The sequence below is a fragment of the Patagioenas fasciata genome, chromosome 9 (assembly GCF_037038585.1).
Source record: "Patagioenas fasciata isolate bPatFas1 chromosome 9, bPatFas1.hap1, whole genome shotgun sequence".
NCBI classification, from domain to species: Eukaryota; Metazoa; Chordata; class Aves; order Columbiformes; family Columbidae; genus Patagioenas; species Patagioenas fasciata.
Window position 1 is genome coordinate 7,753,838 of NC_092528.1, and position 20,084 is coordinate 7,773,921.

Consider the following 20,084-nt stretch of genomic DNA (forward strand, 5'->3'; position numbering starts at 1 on the left):
GATATTGTGTGATCTTTCTAATCAAACTCACAGATGCAGCCTAGAGGAAAGCTACAGCTGTTTGTGCAGCTTGCAAGCCAAAAATTACACACGTTTTTGTGCATAATACTAAGACCATATTTATGGGGTGGGAGCGGAGAGTAGGAAGCTATTCTTGGGACATTCATGAGCAGAAAAGCCAAATTGATTGGAGTCTGTTTGAGTGTCTTACATCTTGGATGTTGTGCCTCACTCTCTAAGCAAATTAAAGAGAGGAGGTGTAGTAGATAGGAACATATTGTTTTGGATCAGTATGCCAATGGGATCTTGGTGGAGCAATAATGGATAAACTGCTTAGTGATTTTGAGAATACATTGTTCTCAATGTTTGGTAGTCCTTCATAATGGCATCTATTTATAGAGAGACTCAGTTTGAGCTTTTATAAGCTTCTTTTTTCATAAATGACTCTTGTCTCTTCAGCTTCTTATTAGGCTGGATGACTTGCAACACTAGGAAGGAGAAGATAGAGACAGAGCTTTAGGATAAAGCTGCCTTGAGTAGCTGTCCTGGTCTATGTAAGTCTCTAGTCCTTACAAAGCATGTGAGCATGACATTGTAGACCTTTTCATTGACGATCTGGGCTTCCTTAGGTAATGCTTTATGTTGCTGACTTAACCACTTTCCAGTTGAATCTTAGCCCAGGTGCAATATTTGCTCTTAGAGGGAGATTAATTCTTGAAATCCTGGATGGACGCAACCGGAGATGTGCTTTCAAATCCCCTACAAATTGTCTTCCTTGCTTGATAAGAGGTTAGTGATTCTCTCTGGTAGATGTGAAGAAACATAGGACACGGCTGTGTGGAAAATTCATCTTTCTTCAGTGGTTTAGGAGTTCACATCTTCGTCCTGTGGCAGCTCCTGTGGTGTTTGGAACACAGCAAGGTATTTAATGTTATATGCCGGATTGTTTATTTGGGTCTACAGCATGATTAAGGTGTCTGTTCAGCAACAATGCTATTCTGGACTCGAAAAACCTACCTATAGTTCATAAAAATAGAAACGCTTGAATGTATTTAAGGTCTGGCTCTAATCTCTACATTACATTTTCTTCCAGCTTTCTAAGAAGGAAGTATTTTCTTTCTCTACAGTCTGTTGTCTGCGAATAGGCCCTAGAAACTGTTCCTGTTCTTGAAACAGTTTTAAAATGGGAAAGCAAGCAGCAAAATAGAATGGAAGCAAAATGCAAGGATGGTCCTACCCTGCCAGAGCAATGGTCTGTCCAACACAGGGTACTCATTCACACAGGTCCAACAGGAGATGTGTAAGGACAGGGCATATGTAGCATCATCCTTTCCTGGGGCTGCTCCTCAGCTTTGGGGTCTTATAGGGTTAAGGTTGCACCTGGGTCATCCTGTCTAACATCTACAAGAAGCCTTTTCCTTGAGAACGTGTCTAATCCTGTGAATCAATGAATAATGGTGATTTCTAGAGCCTTCTGCAGCAACGCACTGTGCTCTTGGATCTTGTGTTGTATGGAGAAATGCTTCACTTTGTTTCGCATTTGCTGTCTGATCACTTAGTTGGATGCTGCTATTTTGTGGCTTACAGCAAAGTGAAAAACGGATCTATCTTTGCTTTGTGTGGCTTTGGTTTTTGGTTGTGAGTTGTTTTTTGTTGTTGGGTTTTTAATCATTATTTTCTGTGCGTGTGCATCCCTGAAGATTCTTATTTCATCTGTTTTTTTTCCCTGAGTACAAGATGTTCCCTACCCATGGTTATATTTGATACCTTTCTGTGCAGGTAGGTGGACCGTTACAGTCTTAAGATCCATTCTGTTTTGAGTTAAATGATACCCTGAAAGTAATGGGTTGCATTTGGTCCTGATTTACGAAAATGCAGTAGGACAGATGACTTCTCATTTGGGGTTTTGTTTGATTCCTTATACATACCAGCTTTCTAGGTCTTAGACTGAGCATACCGTACCCAAAATGTGTTTAAGGGGTTCTGAAATGCTATAAATGGCATTCTCTGTTCTTGATTTATTTCCTAATAACTTCTCTGCTTATGCCAAGATTTCTTTCTAAGTGATAACAAGTATAACTCTGCCTGTCAGACTATAGTTGTTTGTTGTTTGAGTGCAATACTCTCCGCTCTCTGTCGTATAATACACAGTATTTCATTACCTATGCAGTCCACATGGTGAAGAACTCATCCAGCTTAACACAGAGAGCTTTGGTTTGGGGAATCCAGAATATCTTTGTGTCTGTGGGCAGGCTGTGTGCTCCTTACCTGGGCTTCTCCCCATTCGTTCAGGGGTACGCTCAATAGCAAATGTCCCGGGACAGGTGACACTGCACTCTTGTGTACTTCCAATGGGGAAAAACAAACCAAGCCAAAGGACAACAACAAAAAAAACCCGACCACCAAACAAAGAAAACCACACAAAAAAGAAACAGACACAACCAAATACCAAAACCCACCAACCACACACACACACAAAAACAAAACCCAAAGCAATCCAGGCCCTGAAAGTAGCCAAACCCCCTATGTATTCATATTCTTTATGTACTATATTTTATCCCATTATTGAGATACCTTCCTTCTTATCTCATGATAATTTAGAGCCTCTGATGACAAATCTTGAGGTACCTTTTGAAAACTGAAGTATCTCGTGTCGATCAGATTACCTTTATCTGTACCCTTAGAGATTTCTTCACAAAATTACTCTCTGAAAACCTCTCTGCAAAGACTGAGCTATCCCTTCCCCTCCAGATTTTTCTGTTAGTCTACTAATTTTTTAATATGACTTTAAAAGAGTTGTTGGTCATCATTAATGTTGCAGAAGATCTGTTTTTAAGTAGTTTTGTTTTAATGTGGAACTCTAGAATTAAAAGAAACCCTTCTGCGCTGTGCTGGAGTATTTATTGAGATAATCTTTGGTAAACTATACATGGGAGTAGAGGGCTTTTCCACTTTTATCTCTTTCACCTATTTTTCTGACATCTCTCCCAGGACCTTTTGGAGCAGAAAAGCTTTGTTCATCTCCAGTCACATATTCATCTTTCACCATGAGCTGCCCCGAGTCTCAAAAGACAGGGACGAGTGGGAAGAATGCCAGTTCTCCTCCTAAACAAGTTATCTTCAAAAAAAGCACCCGTGACAAAGCTGTAAGTACCATCATAAGGGGTCTGTGTGAGTTTTACTCGTAGTCAGACAGGAGGCTTATTAGAAAGCTCTTTCCTTCATTTCCTTCTGAAGAAGGACCATGAACTGTATTTGGTGGTAAGTTTGAACGGATAATGTAAAGAGTTTATAGGACAAGCTCCTTGTATTTTGTAATACAAGCTATGAAGGCAACTCTCACTCCTGGGTTGTACACCTGCTGCTGAGTGTTTAAACCAAAGTTGTTTCACTATCTCTCCAACCTGATGGCACAAAAAATCTTTAAATCTATAGTTTGTCCCATACACAAGTATTGATGTTGTACTTTTGGGAGTTGATCTACATCAGGTCTTCAATTCTGATGTCCTGAAGCATGTGAATAACTCTGAGCCTGGTGGGAATTGCATGTTTGCTAGGAAAAAAAAAACCAACAAACTTTAAAAAGGGAATTGTTTTATTCCCTACAAGATTTATAGCTCTCTGCTGTACCCCCCTCAACACACAACTATCAATGTTTTGTAGTTCAACCACCGTCATCTTCTCCCTACAGCTAACCATCTACCTGGGAAAGCGGGACTTCATCGATAACGTAGGGAATGTGGAACCTGTAGGTAAGTCCCCGAAGGTACTGCTGCCCTACCTGCTCTCTTAGCCCTGATTATCCTCTGTTTATCTTTTTTATTTTTTGTTTCAGATGGCGTTGTGTTGGTGGATCCTGCAATTATCAAGGGGAAAAAAGGTTTGAGGTTTTATGCAATGTATGTTTAAGAGATTGCTAGTCCTCTTTTGAAGTGAGATGCTGAGATAGAACCTTCTTTATTATTTTAAGGGTACAAATATAACTCTCTTCTCCAGCAAGTGGGCTTCTTACTCAATATAATGTTCTTACATATGGTATGAATACTAACTGGGTTATACAACATTGTTGAAATGGGCTTCCCTGACTCTGTAGTGCAGGAGGATTTTGCATCCCCCTTGCTGCAAGCTTTACCTGTCATCTGCTTCTTTCCAGTGTATGTGTCCCTGACCTGTGCTTTCCGGTATGGCCAGGAAGACATTGATGTGATTGGCCTCACCTTCCGACGGGACCTGTTCTTCTCCAGGGTCCAGGTGTACCCGCCTGTTGACAAGCCAGAGTCTCTCTCCCACTTGCAGGAATCTCTGCTAAAGAAGCTGGGGAAAAATGCTTATCCCTTTTTCTTTACGGTAAGTATCTCGTAAAAGCCTCTGACCCTCTTCTCCTTGTCTGTTATTAGTGGGCTGCTGAGATCTGGTGATGGGCTGAAGATGGGGATTAATAGTGAGTTTGTGCTATATAAATTTCCAGTTTTGAGTGGTAGGCGATTTTTTGTCTATTACCATCCTAAGTGGTAAAGTGCTAGAAGATCCTGACTGCACATGAAAAGTGCCTCCCTTGAAAAAGCAAACAAATGTGCAGTGGCTTTCTGCCAGCAACAGCCCCATATATCCTTGTCTTCCCCATTCCTGAGGGGCTGGAATACTTTATAGCGTTGCCTCAGTGCTCACAGAGGAAGTGCCAAATTCTTTCTCTTTAAAAATTCTATGGATCAAGCAAGCGGATGAAAAGCTCTTTACCAGATGTTGTCAACAAATAGCAGCCCATTGCCAAATTCTGATTCTGACAGGATATGCTTCCAGTACTGTCAGTGACACGTCTGCCTCAGCATTCCCTAGGAAGTTCCAGATTTGAAAACCATATAGCAACAAATAAATCTTTGGATGATTCTGCTAAATGGGTTGGTACCTGCTGTAATGTTGTTGACCACACAAATACAATCCAGTGATCTTCAAACTCTCGGAGTCTCTAATGGGGTGTTAGTGCTCGGGCTCCATGAGGTGCTCTGGAGCTTTCCCAGCTGATGTCTGGAGTTGCTGCCTCTGCCCAGGCCAGGAGTGAACACACACTGACCTCTGTGGCCTCAGTTGTGTTTCTGGTACAGAGACACTTTGCTCAAGTGTCAAGCCCATGTAACCAGTGAGTAGCACTGCTCAGAGCCGTATTGATTGTCTTGCATGGGGAGCCAGATGCTCCAGTTTCTACTCTAAGCTCTGCCTCTAGTGCTGTGTTTGATTTTTAGACCAGGTGCTTCATGTGCCTGGACTTGTTTTACTTTTTCTTTCTTTCTTTTTCCCTTGGCTATTAAAAGTATTTTTGGAAGAAGGACTTGTTCATCCAAGGCAAGATAAGGCCCTGTATATTAAGACCCCTGTCTTAGCTAGAGCTTCAAAGACTTACTGCATTACGCCAAGTGACCTCTTGTCTTCAGGATTGTTTTGTGTCTCTTGTGAGCAATACATTAATAAGAGTATCACAGAGTTGGAAACCTGTGTAATATTGCCTTGGGTTATTTTTTCTCTTCTTCCTCCCACAGTTTCCGGATTACCTGCCTTGTTCAGTCTGTCTGCAGCCTGCACCTCGTGATGTTGATAAGGTGAGACCAAGGGGACATTTGCGCTTATCGTGACTGAGGAAAGTCAGATGGAAAAAAAGTCATGTGAATAGATTGAGCTAGCTTGAGAGTAGAATGAGGTGATCCTGGGGACTGCTGTGCTGTGCTACAAATGTTAGGAACCTGACTGAAGAGTTACGAGTGTGTGTCCTCAGAGTAAGAAAGGGAATCTAGTCAAAAGGCAGCAAGACTGCTAAATCTGCAACGCTTGTAGTTTTCCGTAATGGTACCACATGATTTGTGGGTTAGCCACACACGAAATGGTTTTTGTTGTCAGGCTACATGAGAGAAAATGAGACCAAGCACCTAAAATCTCACAGATGGCTATAAATAGCATTTGTTAAGACCTGCTTCTGAATTAAAACAAATGCAGGGAATGGCTGGCTTGCACATGTGTTTAAACAAAACAAACACCCTGGAGGAAAAGTCACCAGATAATGAGATGTTTTGGAAGGTTTCTGACACCATTTAAAATATTCCTTTTATACTTCTCTGGGTACTTCTGTAAACAGCTGAGCTAGACTACCAACCAGGCAGGATGAGATGGATGTTCTGGCATCCAGTGTCACAAGGATAGGCTGGGGTTTTTTTGCCAAGGAATGATATTCCAGCAGAATTTCCCATATTACTCTGTAGAGAGTTATCTGGAGCTCATGCAGATGCCCCATGGTGGTATGAAACAGTTAAAGCAAATGTCAGCTTGGCCCAATCACTCCCAGTCCTTAGATGCTGGGAAGTAAGAAGCTTGGCCCGAAGTCAGGTATTGACACTACAAAGCCAACTCAGAAATGAAGTTCAGAAGCCCAAGGTGGACTGGAGAGCCTTGCAAGGCTTGTCAGCCTGATAACCTGTGGCATCCTGTGACCTCTACAGCACTGCGTTCACAGGAAGGCTTTTAGGAGAAGGGATGTCATCTGTCACAAGCTGGGAATTAAGCCTCATATCAGAAGAAGCATGGAGCAGGTGGATGCTGCCACACCACTCATTTGGCAGGGATTTCTATTACAATGGGAGGAGGCCAGAAGAATGTGCAGCTGGCAGGAATCTGCCCGTTTCTGGTGTGCAGAAAGATAACTTAAGCATCTGCAGATGTTCTTGGCTTCTGACAGTGATTTCACAGCTGTCTTCTCTCTCTGGCAGAGCTGCGGGGTGGACTTTGAGGTGAAAGCTTTCTCAACAGAGAATGTGGAAGAGAGAATTCACAAGAGGTAACAGAATGTGTGTCTGTCTTCAGCTTTGCCCTTCTTAAAGGGGATGGGTGGTCCAGTAATGCACAGTGGCTGCTTGTTCAGCTTTGCCCCACTTATCAGTGGACTTCTCAGATGTAAGCACATGGGAATGCAGAGCTGCTGCCTCTGCCAAGCACCAAGTACCACCATGTTGTCCTCTGCTGCTTCCCAGGAACTCTGCACGCCTGCTGATCCGTAAGGTGCAGTATGCTCCCGAAAAGCCAGGACCCCAGCCTTGTGCGGAGACCACCTGGCAGTTCTTCATGTCCAACAAGCCGTTACACCTGAAAGCTTCTCTGAGTAAAGAGGTGAGGAGTTTGCCACGGGGCTGGGGATGTCACAGGATTGACAGGCCAGTATGCATTTTGCTGCCCAAAGCAGCTAATTTGGGTGTTACTCAGATGGGCTCAGTTGAGACTGACTTGACCCAGCACATGAGGGCTCTAGTGTAATTTCTGTCGATAACTGCTGCTAGAGGAGGCTGAGACACATTTGAGGCTAAATAAGTCATTGAAGAAAGGTCATGAATCATTGTGAATGGTCATCTTGCCTTATCTGGCCTCTGTGAGGAGATTTAATCTGGGGGATGGGACTAGAAGAGGTTAGAGCTTGGGACAAACCTGGCTGGATTTCTGAGCATCAAATCCCTTCTAGGTGTACTACCATGGTGAACCCATTCCAGTCACTATCACCGTCAACAACAGCACAGACAAAACAGTGAAGAAGATCAAAGTCCAGGGTATGTTTTTACTGTTGCTCGGGATTCTTTGAGGGCTAGAGGACTGAAAGAGCACCAGAATTTAGTGCTTGCTACAGTTCAAGCAGGCAGTGTGGGACAAGTCAGGAATTTGTCCCTCCACCCTTTGTTGCTGTTTCTTTGCTGTTCAAGTGAAACAGTGCAGCCTTTTTCCTGACTCTCATGGTTACTTGTATGGCTTAATTTCAGGCACTAGTATGTCCCCTCTAGTAAACAGAAAGGGTTCGGCACCTGCAGTGTGCAAGGCAGGTGCTGTGAGGAAAAATCCACCTCCTTTGGGAGGCTGGTGGGAAGGGCTCCCCATCAACGTGATGTCCCTGCTAACTGTGAATGTGCCTAGAGTGCGCACAGTATGTTTGGGGTTTCAGAAACATCTGGCGATGTGAGAAACAGCCACTCTGCCAGCAATGGTGTAATTCCTCCTGAGGAAGCTGAGGGCAGGGGCGGAGTTTCAGAGGAGTTTCAGTGTTGTGCCTGTGTTTTATTAGTGGCACTTCACGTTTTCATCCAAATCCCATTGCACTTGGACCTGCGGAAGACATCTGGGAGACAAAGGATGAGAAAGAGAAGGCAGGGAGGGAATGAGATTGCTGAGGTTTTTACAAAACTGTGGCAGAGAAGGCCAATTCAGTGCTGGTCTTGGATGCACTGGCCCCCAGCTTCTCTCCTCATGAGTGTTTCAGGCAAAATTACCCTGTTGTTTCTTTGGTGTTTGATTGAAGAGAGTATAAGCCATTTATTACCATAGGTTCTTGGCTGCAGTTTATATCCAGTCTGCTTGATGGTGATGTCTCCTGAATGCGAATACATTGGTTATAGATACACAAGAGATACCAGTGACCAGAGATAAAAGTGGACACACTTAGAGAAGAAGAGGGAGATCTTTTTAGTGGAAGGAGCAGGCTTCCGAGGCAAACCAGTGCTTATTGACTTTTTGACGTTGCTAAATCAAGGCTGGATGCCTTCCATGGAAGAGGCACTTTGGCCATTTGTGTGCTGTTGGTCTGTATCCAAGTCAGACTGACCTGGTGGTCCATTCAGGCTCTAGATGGATGGATTTTCCTGCTGTCCTTGTCATCTCTTCCATTCCTGAGACTCAAGGGAGGACAGCTATGTTTTTTCTGATACATATGCACAACTGATTGTTTATTTTCTCCTTTCTTACTCAGTGGAGCAGGTTGCCAATGTGGTTTTGTACTCCAGTGACTACTACACAAAAGTAGTAGCTGCTGAGGAAGCACAGTGAGTAAATCTTCTGCTTATCCCTTCTTGCTCCTTCACATCCTTTCAATTACCCTCCTCTTCCTCAGTAATGAGGGGTACTCCTAGCTGTAGTCTGGCAGTTGCCTGCTGTTACAGTCTCTACCCTCTCACCTCCTGTGTGTCCCCCATGCCACCTGTACTCTCGGTTTGCAGCTCATCTCCTGTTCACGTAGTCAGCAGGTACCCTGCACCCTTTTTCAGAGAACAGGGGGAGTCTGCAGAAGAAGGGTTTTGTTTGAGCAGTAATTACCTACTAGAAAATCTTGGCAGAGGCTGTGGAAGGCTCCTGATTGCTTGAAATCTTTAGAGATGCAACCTTTTTCTGAAAGGTGCTACTGTTGAGTGGAAGTCATGGATGCTCTATCTTGAGATCGATCTTTTTCATGCTGTTTCGTTTGGTTCCTTATGGCCTTGGAAGCTCATGAAAGCCTCGAGTCTGCTGACAGTGTGGAGAACCACTTGCTGTTTTGCACTGCATTGGCAGTGCAGCATTGACCTCTGCTTTGTGAAGAGGACTGGGCACACCCAGACATCTTATATTTTTCTGTTGTTATTTTCTCAAGAGCTTAGGGACATGTTTTCCATTGAGTACTGGCCTAGAATTAATTTTGTCCAGATTTAGAGGTCTGCAGCATAGTTTGGCCTACTTGAGAAGTCTTCCTTAATGTGAAATTAATAATATTGTGCAAGTGCTTGTCCCTCTCTGCTGATTATAAATGGAATTTTTCTGACTAGTTTAGATATAGACATCTGCATTGTAGACAACTAAATTTGGACAGATAAATTCCTCTGCTTTTTGGATGGCTTTGTAATCTATTTTTAAATTCTCTTGGTTGTGTGTGTAATGCAAATCAGAGAGTGTGTCACCTTCCTTCTCTTATTTTCAGGGAAAAGGTGCAGCCCAACAGCAGCCTGACCAAGACACTGACGCTTTTGCCCTTGCTTGCAAATAACCGGCAGACCCGGGAAATAGCTCTGGATGGAAAGCTAAAGGATGAGGACACCAACTTGGCTTCTAGTACCATGTGAGTAGAGTTTTAAACGGTCTTGGCTAGCAGAGGGTTATAAAGAACAGGGGAGGATGGAGGAGATGCTCAGATCAGGAGTTCATACCTGTAAATGTGCATTCCAATGGGTTGTATTACTTATCCGTCATATTAATTGGGGGTAAATAGTGATGGCAGATCTGAAGAGTTATTAGCCATCCCTAATGCTGCTGTCTGTTTTCTCTGGTAGTATTAAAGATGGAATAGACAAGACAGTGATGGGGATTCTGGTTTCCTACAAGGTCAAAGTGAAGCTCACTGTTCCAGGGTAAGAATAACAGACTTTTTGCTACATCTACATAGAGTTAAGAGAGGGGAGTATGTGTACTTCATTGATGAGTGGAGAGAGGGCAGGACAGTCCACCTGAAGGAAAAGAACACATGTTTTGGGACATCAGGCTCCCTCTGAAGCATAAACTGCCTGGAAATCAGTCTTTATGTATCCAGAGAACTTGTCCTGAGCTAGAGGGGTTGATTTATCTTCCTCAGATACCATTTGACTTTACAGCTGAGGTATGAACCTCTGTTTTGCATTGCAATTGTTTGTTTCAAAGCCAACCTTATTTTGTGAGAATTGAATTGCAACTTTGTGTGAGCCTTTCTGTTGGCATTCTTGTTCTTCCAGAACAGAAGGCAGAGACATCTGCCCACAAGTCATAAATGCTATAGCTCAGGTCCTGTATGGAGCCAACTTTGTGGGAGAAACTCCTGTTACCAACATGAGTTTGTTCCCAGCATACAGTGCAAACGAGGACAAGGTTAACAACTCTCAGTTGGTGATAGTCACTGTTTACCTTTGCATTTCACTCATCTGTCCTTTTTTCTAGTATTAAAATGAGTCAGCATTTTACCTAAATCATGATAAAGGGGCTGCTGCCTTCTACGGTCCCCTAATTGCCCTTTGGCTCTCAGGAAAGCAGCCATGCCCAATGCTTGGTCAGGAGTTCAAACACTATAGGAAGGACATGAAAAATTTAAATTCCCTTCTCTAGAAGTGAGTTTATTTGGATGCTATGCTTTGTGGCAAGTAGATGATGGATGAGGAAGATGATTTCAATAATCCACAAATAGAAAAGCATTTGATAGATGACTAGAATGGAAAGGTGCTAAATATGCTTATGTTTTTCCCCTTGTTTTCTTCTGTAGCATGCTGGGAGACCTCACTTCCAGGTAAATGTCATCTCCCTTTTCAGACCATGCAGTCAGAGTTGTTAATTTGTCTTTTTATCCTCTTTCCCATTCCCTTTCCTGGCTCTCTAAAAAAAAAAAAACCAAACAGCTATCCCTTAAGCTGGTAGGAATAAGAAGTCTTTGCATTCAGCTGTGAAAATCAAGCAATTACAAAAATATCTCTGATTTTATGTAAATGCAAGTACATTCAGCACATGATAAACCCAGTTTATTAAAGTGGATACGCCTGGGATATTTGTGGAAAAGTCAGAGTTTAACGCTTTGTGAGGGGAAAATTATGGTTAGAAAAGGTGAAAGAAGGGGTGAAGCTGGAGTTTGGGGCTTGGGCTGGCCTGAGGTGGGAGGGGGACTGAAGCAGGCTCCGGCAGAGCTGTGGATCTGATACATTCTCTCTTCCCCAAAGTGAAGTGGGCACAGAGCTGCCATTTCGTCTCATGCATCCCAAACCTGAGGAAAAGAACCCAGCAGGTCAGTTACGCCTTTTTTTTACCGTTCTTCATTAACAGACTGACGCGAAATCTTACCATTGCAAGGCTTACAGTGGTTTGTTCTACAGGGAGCTTTTAGAGTCTGCAAGGCTCCAGTATGGGGGCTGCTTTGTGTATATACATATATCTGTATATATATCACAACCTCAAGGCACAAAATAACAGGGAGAAGAAGTGTTGCTAAGATGGGAGAAAGGGGAAATGTGTCATGTTCCCTTTTTGTCTTTCATCTGTGGAATTGCAACTCAAAGCGCAGGGCCTGAGGAAACACTGCATAGTTAAATCTCATGACTACTGTGCAGAATGTCCTGAACGAAGCTGTCAACAATTCCCAGCCACATTCTGATACAGCAGACAATAACCTGTCACAGAAAACACGTGACACATGAGCACTGTAAAAAGCAAAACAGTTTTAAGCAAAGTTAAGAGGTGATAAAACTACTCATGGCTTTGGAGTCTCCGTTATCTTGATCTGGCATTGGCAATGGTGTCTGTGGTATGGGCTTTATGTTCAGTATCTGTGTTCTCTTCCTGCTTCCTCAGGCCCTGGCTGGTTCTGTTCTTTCTTGGTGCACATACGGAAACTGCAAGGTGCTTGTGCTAAATCAGAAGCACCTGGAGCAGCTAAGGAACACAAAACATTTTGCCAGATTTTTGATGCTGGGACTGGTTTGGATGAGTCATCTTGTCCTGCTCTCTGTGTTTGAACAGAATTGCATGGGCTTCAGACAAAAACTCGTGGCTGCTTCTGCACTGCTTTTCTGTTTCTTTCTTTTTCCTTTGGGCCCAAACTTACCTAAAACTGCTGTATCTAAAACATGACCACTGGAAGAAGATGAAGGAGGCTATGAAAGGAGTTATGCCAAGATAGATTCTATACTGGAATATATATACTTGATAATTCTGTACTGGAAGCATTAGAGAGGGGTGACTTCAGTCCCTATTGTATTAAGTTGTTGGAGGAATCAAATGAGAGTGATGAGAGACTAGCTATCCTCTCCACACTGGTTGCTCTGGTTGGGAATCAGTATTTGCTGATCACAGGTGTGCGGGAGTGGGCAAAGGTACGTTTCCTCAACCCCTGTGAGGATTGTGCTGCAGGAGTCCCATTTTCCCTGGGAGAAGCCGTGCTGTGGGCTGTGCCACCGGGGCCCCTGGCATACGGTTGGTGATGGGCTGGGGCTGGTGGGACCATCCGGTGCCCACAGGGACCCTCGCAGGGCAGAGGTGCTGGTGGGGCTGCTCAGAGCCGTGGAATCTGGAGCTTTCATGGCTACGGAGAAAAACTTGGAAACTTCGAACCAGGATCATCCAAAGACTTAGGCAACTGTAAAGAATTGTAAATTTTTATAATGGTGTGAATCTTTTTACATGACATCTTTTGGTGTTAACTGTGCCGCAACCCCCCCTTTTTATTACTTACACTTCAGGCAGATAATCCTGGCAGAAGCATTTGTAATATAAGGAAAAATGGAAGTTGGTCAGTTCTCCCTTCTAAGACCAATTCAAAGCACAGCTGATATACTCCTTTATATATTGTGCTCAGGAGGATGTGGGCAGAAGACTTTACAAGGGAAATGGAGAACTGCAATATTTCTCAGATCGCTTCCCCCAACACATCCTCTTACCAAAGGCACAGCCCACGTATTGTTTGCTACATCAAAGTCTTCTCGGAGCTTGCTGTCAGAGGACAGCTGTGCTTCGTGTGTTTTGTACAGATGGAAATAGTGAGTTTCTTACAAATTTTTAAAAATACAGGTGGTTTCAGGAGCTTATCCCATGGGAAAGCTCCACAAATGGTTAATCTGAGAAATAAATGCTTTCTCTTAAAAAAAGTTACCGTAACACAACAGAAAATTCCTCTGGAGCCTGCATAGCTGACTTGAAAACTGTGTTGGAATGTGGTGCCTGAGCTCATTACAGGGACTAAAAGAGCCTTCCATACGAAGCTGGTAAACTAAATCTCTTTCCAGCTTTATTGGCTGGTAATTTTCCATGCCCTGTGCCTAATCACTCCTCCCAGTTGTGAGTTCATGCTTTTAAAATCTTTATTCTACCACCTTAGTTCATAAACTCTGAGAAATAAGATGTGTTTCATTAGTGAAATAACATCTAATTTGGAATCAGACGAATCAAGACTTAATTGCAGAGATGGAGCTTCAACAAACAGTGTTTAGGCTCTCAAGGGCCCTGCAAGATGGAATTTTTCTTTGTTGGCTTGTTCGGCAGCCTCTGCAGTGGGTGTAGGCAGGGGTGCATGCACAGGGAATTTTGAGATCACCCCTTATCTTCTTTTTCCGTTCCCTTTTGTTTTTACTGATGAGTCAGTAGTAACCAGTTTGCCTGTTGCACCTCCCTGCTCACTTGACTGTCGCTTCATCTCAAGACACAGCTGGGAGAAAGGAAAGAAGTCAAAGCAGCTGTCTTACAGAGTCGAAGCTAAGCCGGGGCTAAAAACCACCACATGTTATGATTTATTCCTTGCAGTAATATCCTTTTCCCTTCTCTAGCCAAGGTGATTTATGGCAAAAGTAAATAAAATGTGTAGTGTATTAATCACGCAGGGCTGATTTGAGTGTGGAGAACCTCAGAAAGACAAGCTTCCAAAGAACATGGTTTCATTTTTGCAGGGCAAAATGGGGCAAACAAGGGCGACTGCTGTGTGCTTTATCTCGCAGCAGATCGCTTTGCCCTTTTTATTTGTCTGTGAAGCAGACAAATTTTATTTGTCTGCTCTGAAGCACTCGGCATTCAGCAGAAAGCAGATCTGTTAGAGCACACAGCTAGTGCAGATTGCTTGATCTTTCTTTTCTGTGCCTGGAGGAGACAGAAAAGGAACAGCTTGCTACCTTTCCTTTCCCATGGTGATTTACAGCTTCCTTGCCTTGGACTTGTTGTAGGCCAGCATTTGCATGTTTCACGTCTGCTGGTTTTGCAACTGCTTTTTGGCCCATGTGGTTCACAGGTGGTTATTTTTAGGCGAAGCAGCTCCTGTCGCATTGGCAGTCTCTTTTCCGCCTGTTGACAAAAATGGGTAGAGATCTGTTTCTTTTAAAGATAGACTCAAACTGGGCTGTGTCTCTTCATGCTTCCAAGACCTTTCCCGGTCAGCAGTTAGACCAGAAGCTCCTGCTGAGTTTTTCTCAAGGCTGTGGTGTCAGCGCAAGTTCTTTGGTCTGGGGTTTTCCTGCCCTTCTCCTGATGTTTTACATTTTGTGGGCTTATATTTTGGAGACTGGCCTTGGTTTTGGCTGTTGTTCAACAAATGGTCCCTTGTTAAACCTGCACAAAAGGGTTGCTTTCAAGCAACCCATAAATGTTTTGTCCCTTTAATAGTAAACCTGTACCTGCCCTGTATTCCTATTGTAACTTTCAGAAATTAGTGAATCTTAAAGCACTTGAATGTCTTGAAAATAACACAGCCTACTCCTTTTTCTTTTTCTTTTTTTCTTCCCCGTAAGAGAGGTTAAAAGCAAACTTATAATGAAAATTACCATATGCCACAACTTTAATTATATGGAATTATTTCAGTGGGTGCATAATAAAAGCTTACAGAAGACTCTCTGTAGAGAGGATGATGACATTCCGAGGCCTCGTGGATCCTTACACGCAGCCCCCTCCAAACAATTGCTAGCATATCACTTAAAAAAAGGGAAAGTCTACCCATTTTCAGGTTCCTGAGAAATTTTCGATGTTACAATGTTAAATAAACAACAGGACAGCAAGAGAACTATGTGCTGTGAGCCTAAGTCATGCTAGGGTGCAAATGTAGCCATGTAGTATAGCAGATACACTTTGTATGTCATCTTGCACCTGAGATATATGGTAAATGTTACTGCCACACTACTGATGTACTGATTCAGTAATCATTTACCTGACAGTAAAGTATATGCTTAACTGAAACAGTATCTATTTTCCCCCTCAATGCACTTTGTAAAATTGGCTTCAAGCTGCATTGGTGGGTGTCTCAGCATCACCCACATCGTTGATGTTGCTGTTCCCATAGTAATGAGTGTACTTCAAAGAGGGGAAAGAGAGCAGGATGGTTAAAGAATACGAACTGGAGAAAAAATGAAATGAGAACGATGCTTTATGTGTTGGAAACTTTAAAAGTTCTAAATACTTTGTTTTAAATCCATTTCAATCAAGCGTGCATGCCCTGAGACTTTCCAGACTTCACCTTGGCTCCTGTGAGTAGAGGAAACCATCCTTTCCAGGTCTGGATAGACACCATCATCAGTGTCTTTACATGATCCATCCTTTGAGGCGTTCTGGCTAGATTGGCCCCGTTTGGCACACTTTAAACGCTGACTTTTCCAGCAGTGCTTGTTACCACTTGTTGCCCTTGATTTCAGTGCATGTTGTGGGTGGGAATCCTCCAGGCAGCGAGTTACCCAGTCACTGGAGCATCCCAGATCACTTCTGTAGAACGATGCCCTAGGTGTGCTTTGCTCTCTGACTTAAACTCATGAGAAGTAAGCCAGGCTGTTACTTGCTAAACTGTGAGAACCAAAAAAAAAAAATCCCTTAGCCCATTTCATCACTGCAATACAGTCTGTTCTGATTTTAGGCTGTGCTGAAACAGCTTCCAAGGAATCCTGCTAGCAAGCAGGTTCATTAAGGTGTGGTTAGCAGAGATCCCATTAAAGAAATTCAAGTGCCAAAGGTCTCAGGATTATATTTAGGGAAAGATGAAATCAGGAGTATTGCCTCAAGTGCATAACCTATCTAATGAGAGACCACCTCGGTCCTTCTGTATTCTGGCCTCTGATTTTAATACCTTCATGTGACTTGAACAAGAACATTGTCTTCTCATCAGCTCACTACTTAAATTACAGTGACAGACCAATCAAGACCAACATTGTGTCACACAAGTGCTGTCATCTCTGAGTAGAAGTGTGTGCACAGATGTGTCTCACAGCTGTGACCCCTAGCAAGCACAAATGCAAAAATCTGTCTTTGTTTCTCAGCCCTTCTGATATCTTGGGCAACGTTGCTAGAGTGCTTTTCCATTCAGGAGATGAAGTTTTGCTTCATCAGGTTCATGTACGCACATTTTGAGACTTTCTGGAATTCTCCTTGTATTGCTGCAGGTCCTGCTGCCTGTCACTGTTTTGTCTTGTCAGTTTATAAACTTTGCTGGTTGTAGCATCCACTGTTCTAACGACTTGGTGTGTCCTTTTTCCTCCTTTACTGCACGCTGATGACTGCAGGGAAGGATGGGTAAGTTTCTTTTAATGATATTTCACATTCTAGCTGCTGCGCATTGACTCTTTGAAAACTCCTCAAAATTGTCTGAAAATCCACGAGGTTCACAGAGTATGAGGTTATGTCCAAAGTGAGCAAGTTACTGTGGCTCAACAAATTCTTGCTATCAGTTGAACAGCGATGACTGACCATGTGAAACTGGTTTAAGTTTTTGCCTCACAGTTGGAGGGAGATACGTGTCTGTGGTCAGCTGATGCTCAGTAGCTTTAAGTTTCAGGAACTCAATATGTTTGTCCATGTGCCCCTGTTTTAGTACAGAAGCAATAAGGATGAAAGGTTTCACATCTTATTTCTAGACAAAGACCCTTTCAGGCTGCAGACTGTGTGGCTAGCTGATAGATATTTAGCTGGAATGGACATGATTCTTTACAGATGAAAACCTTCTTGGTTTGTGTCCTGACTTGCTCAATCAACTGCTTTTCATACCAGCTAGAACATCACGGATGAAGATGGTGCCTGTGGCAATGTGATCCAAATCCCTTTGAAGACAAAGGAAACGTTACCAGAATCTGCTCCGGGCTTCTCTTTTTCTGCCTATGTGTTGCCTTTAGTCTGCTAGTATAAAAAAAAAAAATTCTAGCATCATTTTGAAAGACCTGTGTTTCTTCCATTTCAGTGAAGCAGAGCTGGTATTTGAGGAGTTTGCACGTCAACAGCTCAAAGATATGCTTGATGATGAAGACAAGAATATGTCCTCAACTGACGAGTGACTAAAAGAACAAGCTGCCAGAGAAGCTATGTAGGCTGGCATCAATTAGAAATTTAGGACCTACTTTTCTAGTAAACTGCATGTTCTTGGTGCATGCATAGTCTTCCAGGGATCAACCCTGAGGTCAGTGGACATAAAATCGTGAATCTATTGCTTGTTAAAATTTTTCAGCTCTAGAATGTAGGAAACTCAAAACCTGATGCTTTACTCAAGCTACCAGAGGAGGACAGGAAGGCTGCCATGCCATGACTTCTGCTTTTAAGGCTGTTTAAAAAAAAATGTGGGTTGTTTTCACCGCTGGCAAGAGCTGCAATGATGGTTCGTGCAGCCTTTCTGGACTTTACTCACTGTCAGAGTCTCCAACTTCAAAATGCTGCTGAACCAAGCCCTGGTCTGAAAGGCTGGCTTGCAGCCTTTGATGATTCATTGAAGTTTCTCAGTGGACTGTACAAAACTGATTTTATTTCATTTTTGTTGCTTTTTTGTTTATGCTTTACCAAACTGGTCTAGTGAATATTCTCAGTGTGGCACTGAGCGGCTTACGTCTGCTTTCTGTACAAATGTCTTGCAAGTCACCTTCAACAGCAGCTGTAGTGCCGAGATACAATGTTAGCTTTCTACCAATGTGCTTAACAATCATGTTATTAAAGATGAGAGAAATGTGCATGGATTCTTTAACAAACCTCCTCCCTGTATACAACCCCAAACAGAGAACTGCTAGTCCAGACTGATCCTGTATTTAATCTAGTTTCCTGTATGCAAGAGAGCTTCAGAAAAGGGTGCAGTAAAATTAAGGAGGAAATCATGGGACACCCTGCTCTGAGGAGCCTTTTTCAACATCCATCTGCCAGAGGTCCGTTTATGCTCCAAGAAATGCGATTGTATTCAGCAAACTTTGTTCCCTCTTGTTGATCTGGATATTCTCATTATCCATGTAAATGTCTAATCTCTTCCTGAATCTCACTTAGATTTTTGGCTGAAGTTAGTTGCATCAGCTAATTACATTTTGCATGTAAAACAACTGTGTTTTCTTTCTCCTTTTTTTTTTTTTTTTCCCTAAATCTGCTTTTTAGTGTCTCTGGTTTAAATTCTCCTGGTAAGTCTGAAGCAGGGCTTACATCTCTTAATAAAACTTACATTTCCCACCCTATGCACTGGAAAATGGAATTAAGAGCTTCCCACTCCTGTTAACAGCAGTATGCTTCTAACAGAGAAGAAAATGAGGGAGACATTTTTGAGATGTCCATTTGCTCCTGGTGCCAGCCTGCTGCGAGTGTGTTGTTCTTCCATCCCACTTCATTTTGCAGAGACTTCGCAAGCTAAGCCTGCCCACTCCCTGCCTTAAGCTACCTTTACCTATAGCAAGCCGAAGCAGCCTGGTTTGGAGAAAAGCATGGGCTGTGCTCTGCCATTTCTGCACAATCATTCTATATACGGGCCTCGTTTTTTGAGCGGAGCTTTGTTTTTTTCCTTATTTGCACCATCATGGTTGCAAGCCCTGCTCTTACACATGGTCCAAAGGCTTTAACCAAACAGCTTTATATCTGGCCTCTAACACTTACAAATAGCTTTGTTAAAAGTAAACCCTTCTTCTGTTTTGCTTCTGTAAACTGGTCTTGGTTAAGATGCTGAAAGCAGTGAATTAACACAACTTGGTGTCGTAGTTCCATCAGTGCTCTCACCTGCCAGTCGGTGTGTTTGGCTCCATCAGTCACAGCTGTTTCAGATGAGATTGCAAGATCTTTGCTCTTTCTGTGCAACTGGGGGTTTGCTGTAAAGAAACCCTGTGGCCATTTCAAGGTGTTTGTGGTCAGTGTAATTTCAGTGTGATTTCAGCCTTGGGTCTGGGGGAGGGTTGCGCATTTGCACCTGGATTTCTGGGAAGGTTTTTCTAAGGATTGCCCTGGTATTTTTATTACTAACTTTTTGGTGGCTTGAGAACACACTGATACAGTGAGATTGAGCAAGTTGCTGGTCCTAGAGAACTGGTATTCAGGAAATCCTTTAAAGATGCTGAGGGGGAGAGGGGACAGTGTGTGACAGCCTTCCAGACTTGCTTCAAAGTGTGGCTGCCTCTGCACAGGGGTTTCCTTCAGTGTTCCTGGCTACTGCACCTGTAAATACGGGACTAGCAAGCTTAGAGGCCTGATTACTTTTTAATTTACTTTTTTTTCTTCTTGTATGTCAACCTGGTGAGGTGCCTCTGTCACTGCCCGACTTTCCTCTCAAATTCATCTGCGGTGATGACTTCTGTAAGCAAACTGTATAACAAAATGACAGTGTGCTCTGCTGAGCAAGGGTTATTAAATCTGTTCTTTTGCCAGGGCTCAGGAGAGCACTTCCAGGCTTTGACCGCTTGTTTAGCCCATGCTGGATGTTTGCTCATTTAATGGTTCCTTCAGCTCTCCGTCTTGCGGGCCAGGCTGGAATTTTATTCTTCTGCCCTTCAGTCAGCAGATGCTGAGCTCTGTCAGCAGAAAAGAGGTGTCTATCTGGAGCTGTTTGCCTTTTATATATATTT

The 20,084-nt window shown here is 43.1% G+C and overlaps 1 protein-coding gene across 2 annotated transcripts; it reads left to right on the plus strand.

The window, feature by feature from the left end:
* The first annotated feature begins 3,047 nt into the window (after positions 1-3,047).
* On the plus strand, positions 3,048-18,594 carry SAG (S-antigen visual arrestin). Of its 2 annotated transcripts, XM_065844638.2 has the most exons (15): positions 3,048-3,146; positions 3,692-3,752; positions 3,836-3,880; positions 4,154-4,347; positions 5,535-5,594; positions 6,753-6,820; positions 7,014-7,149; positions 7,496-7,580; positions 8,768-8,840; positions 9,749-9,886; positions 10,098-10,175; positions 11,054-11,077; positions 11,502-11,566; positions 16,800-16,809; positions 17,471-18,594. In XM_065844638.2, exons 1-15 carry the CDS (start codon positions 3,048-3,050, stop codon positions 17,562-17,564), a joined length of 1,230 nt encoding a protein of 409 aa, XP_065700710.1. In that variant the 3' UTR covers positions 17,565-18,594. The 2 variants fall into 2 exon arrangements, with proteins under 2 accessions (XP_065700710.1, XP_065700709.1); XM_065844637.2 differs by lacking the exon at positions 16,800-16,809.
* The last annotated feature ends 1,490 nt before the right edge of the window (positions 18,595-20,084 follow it).

Coding starts and splice junctions, on each gene's coding strand:
- SAG (XM_065844638.2), top strand. CDS start 3,048: ATGAGCTGCCCCGAGTCTCAAAAGACAGGGACGAGTGGGAAGAATGCC. Junction 3,753..3,835: donor AGGGAATGTGGAACCTGTAG/GTAAGTCCCCGA, acceptor TTTTTGTTTCAG/ATGGCGTTGTGTTGGTGGAT. Junction 11,078..11,501: donor CTGGGAGACCTCACTTCCAG/GTAAATGTCATC, acceptor TCTTCCCCAAAG/TGAAGTGGGCACAGAGCTGC.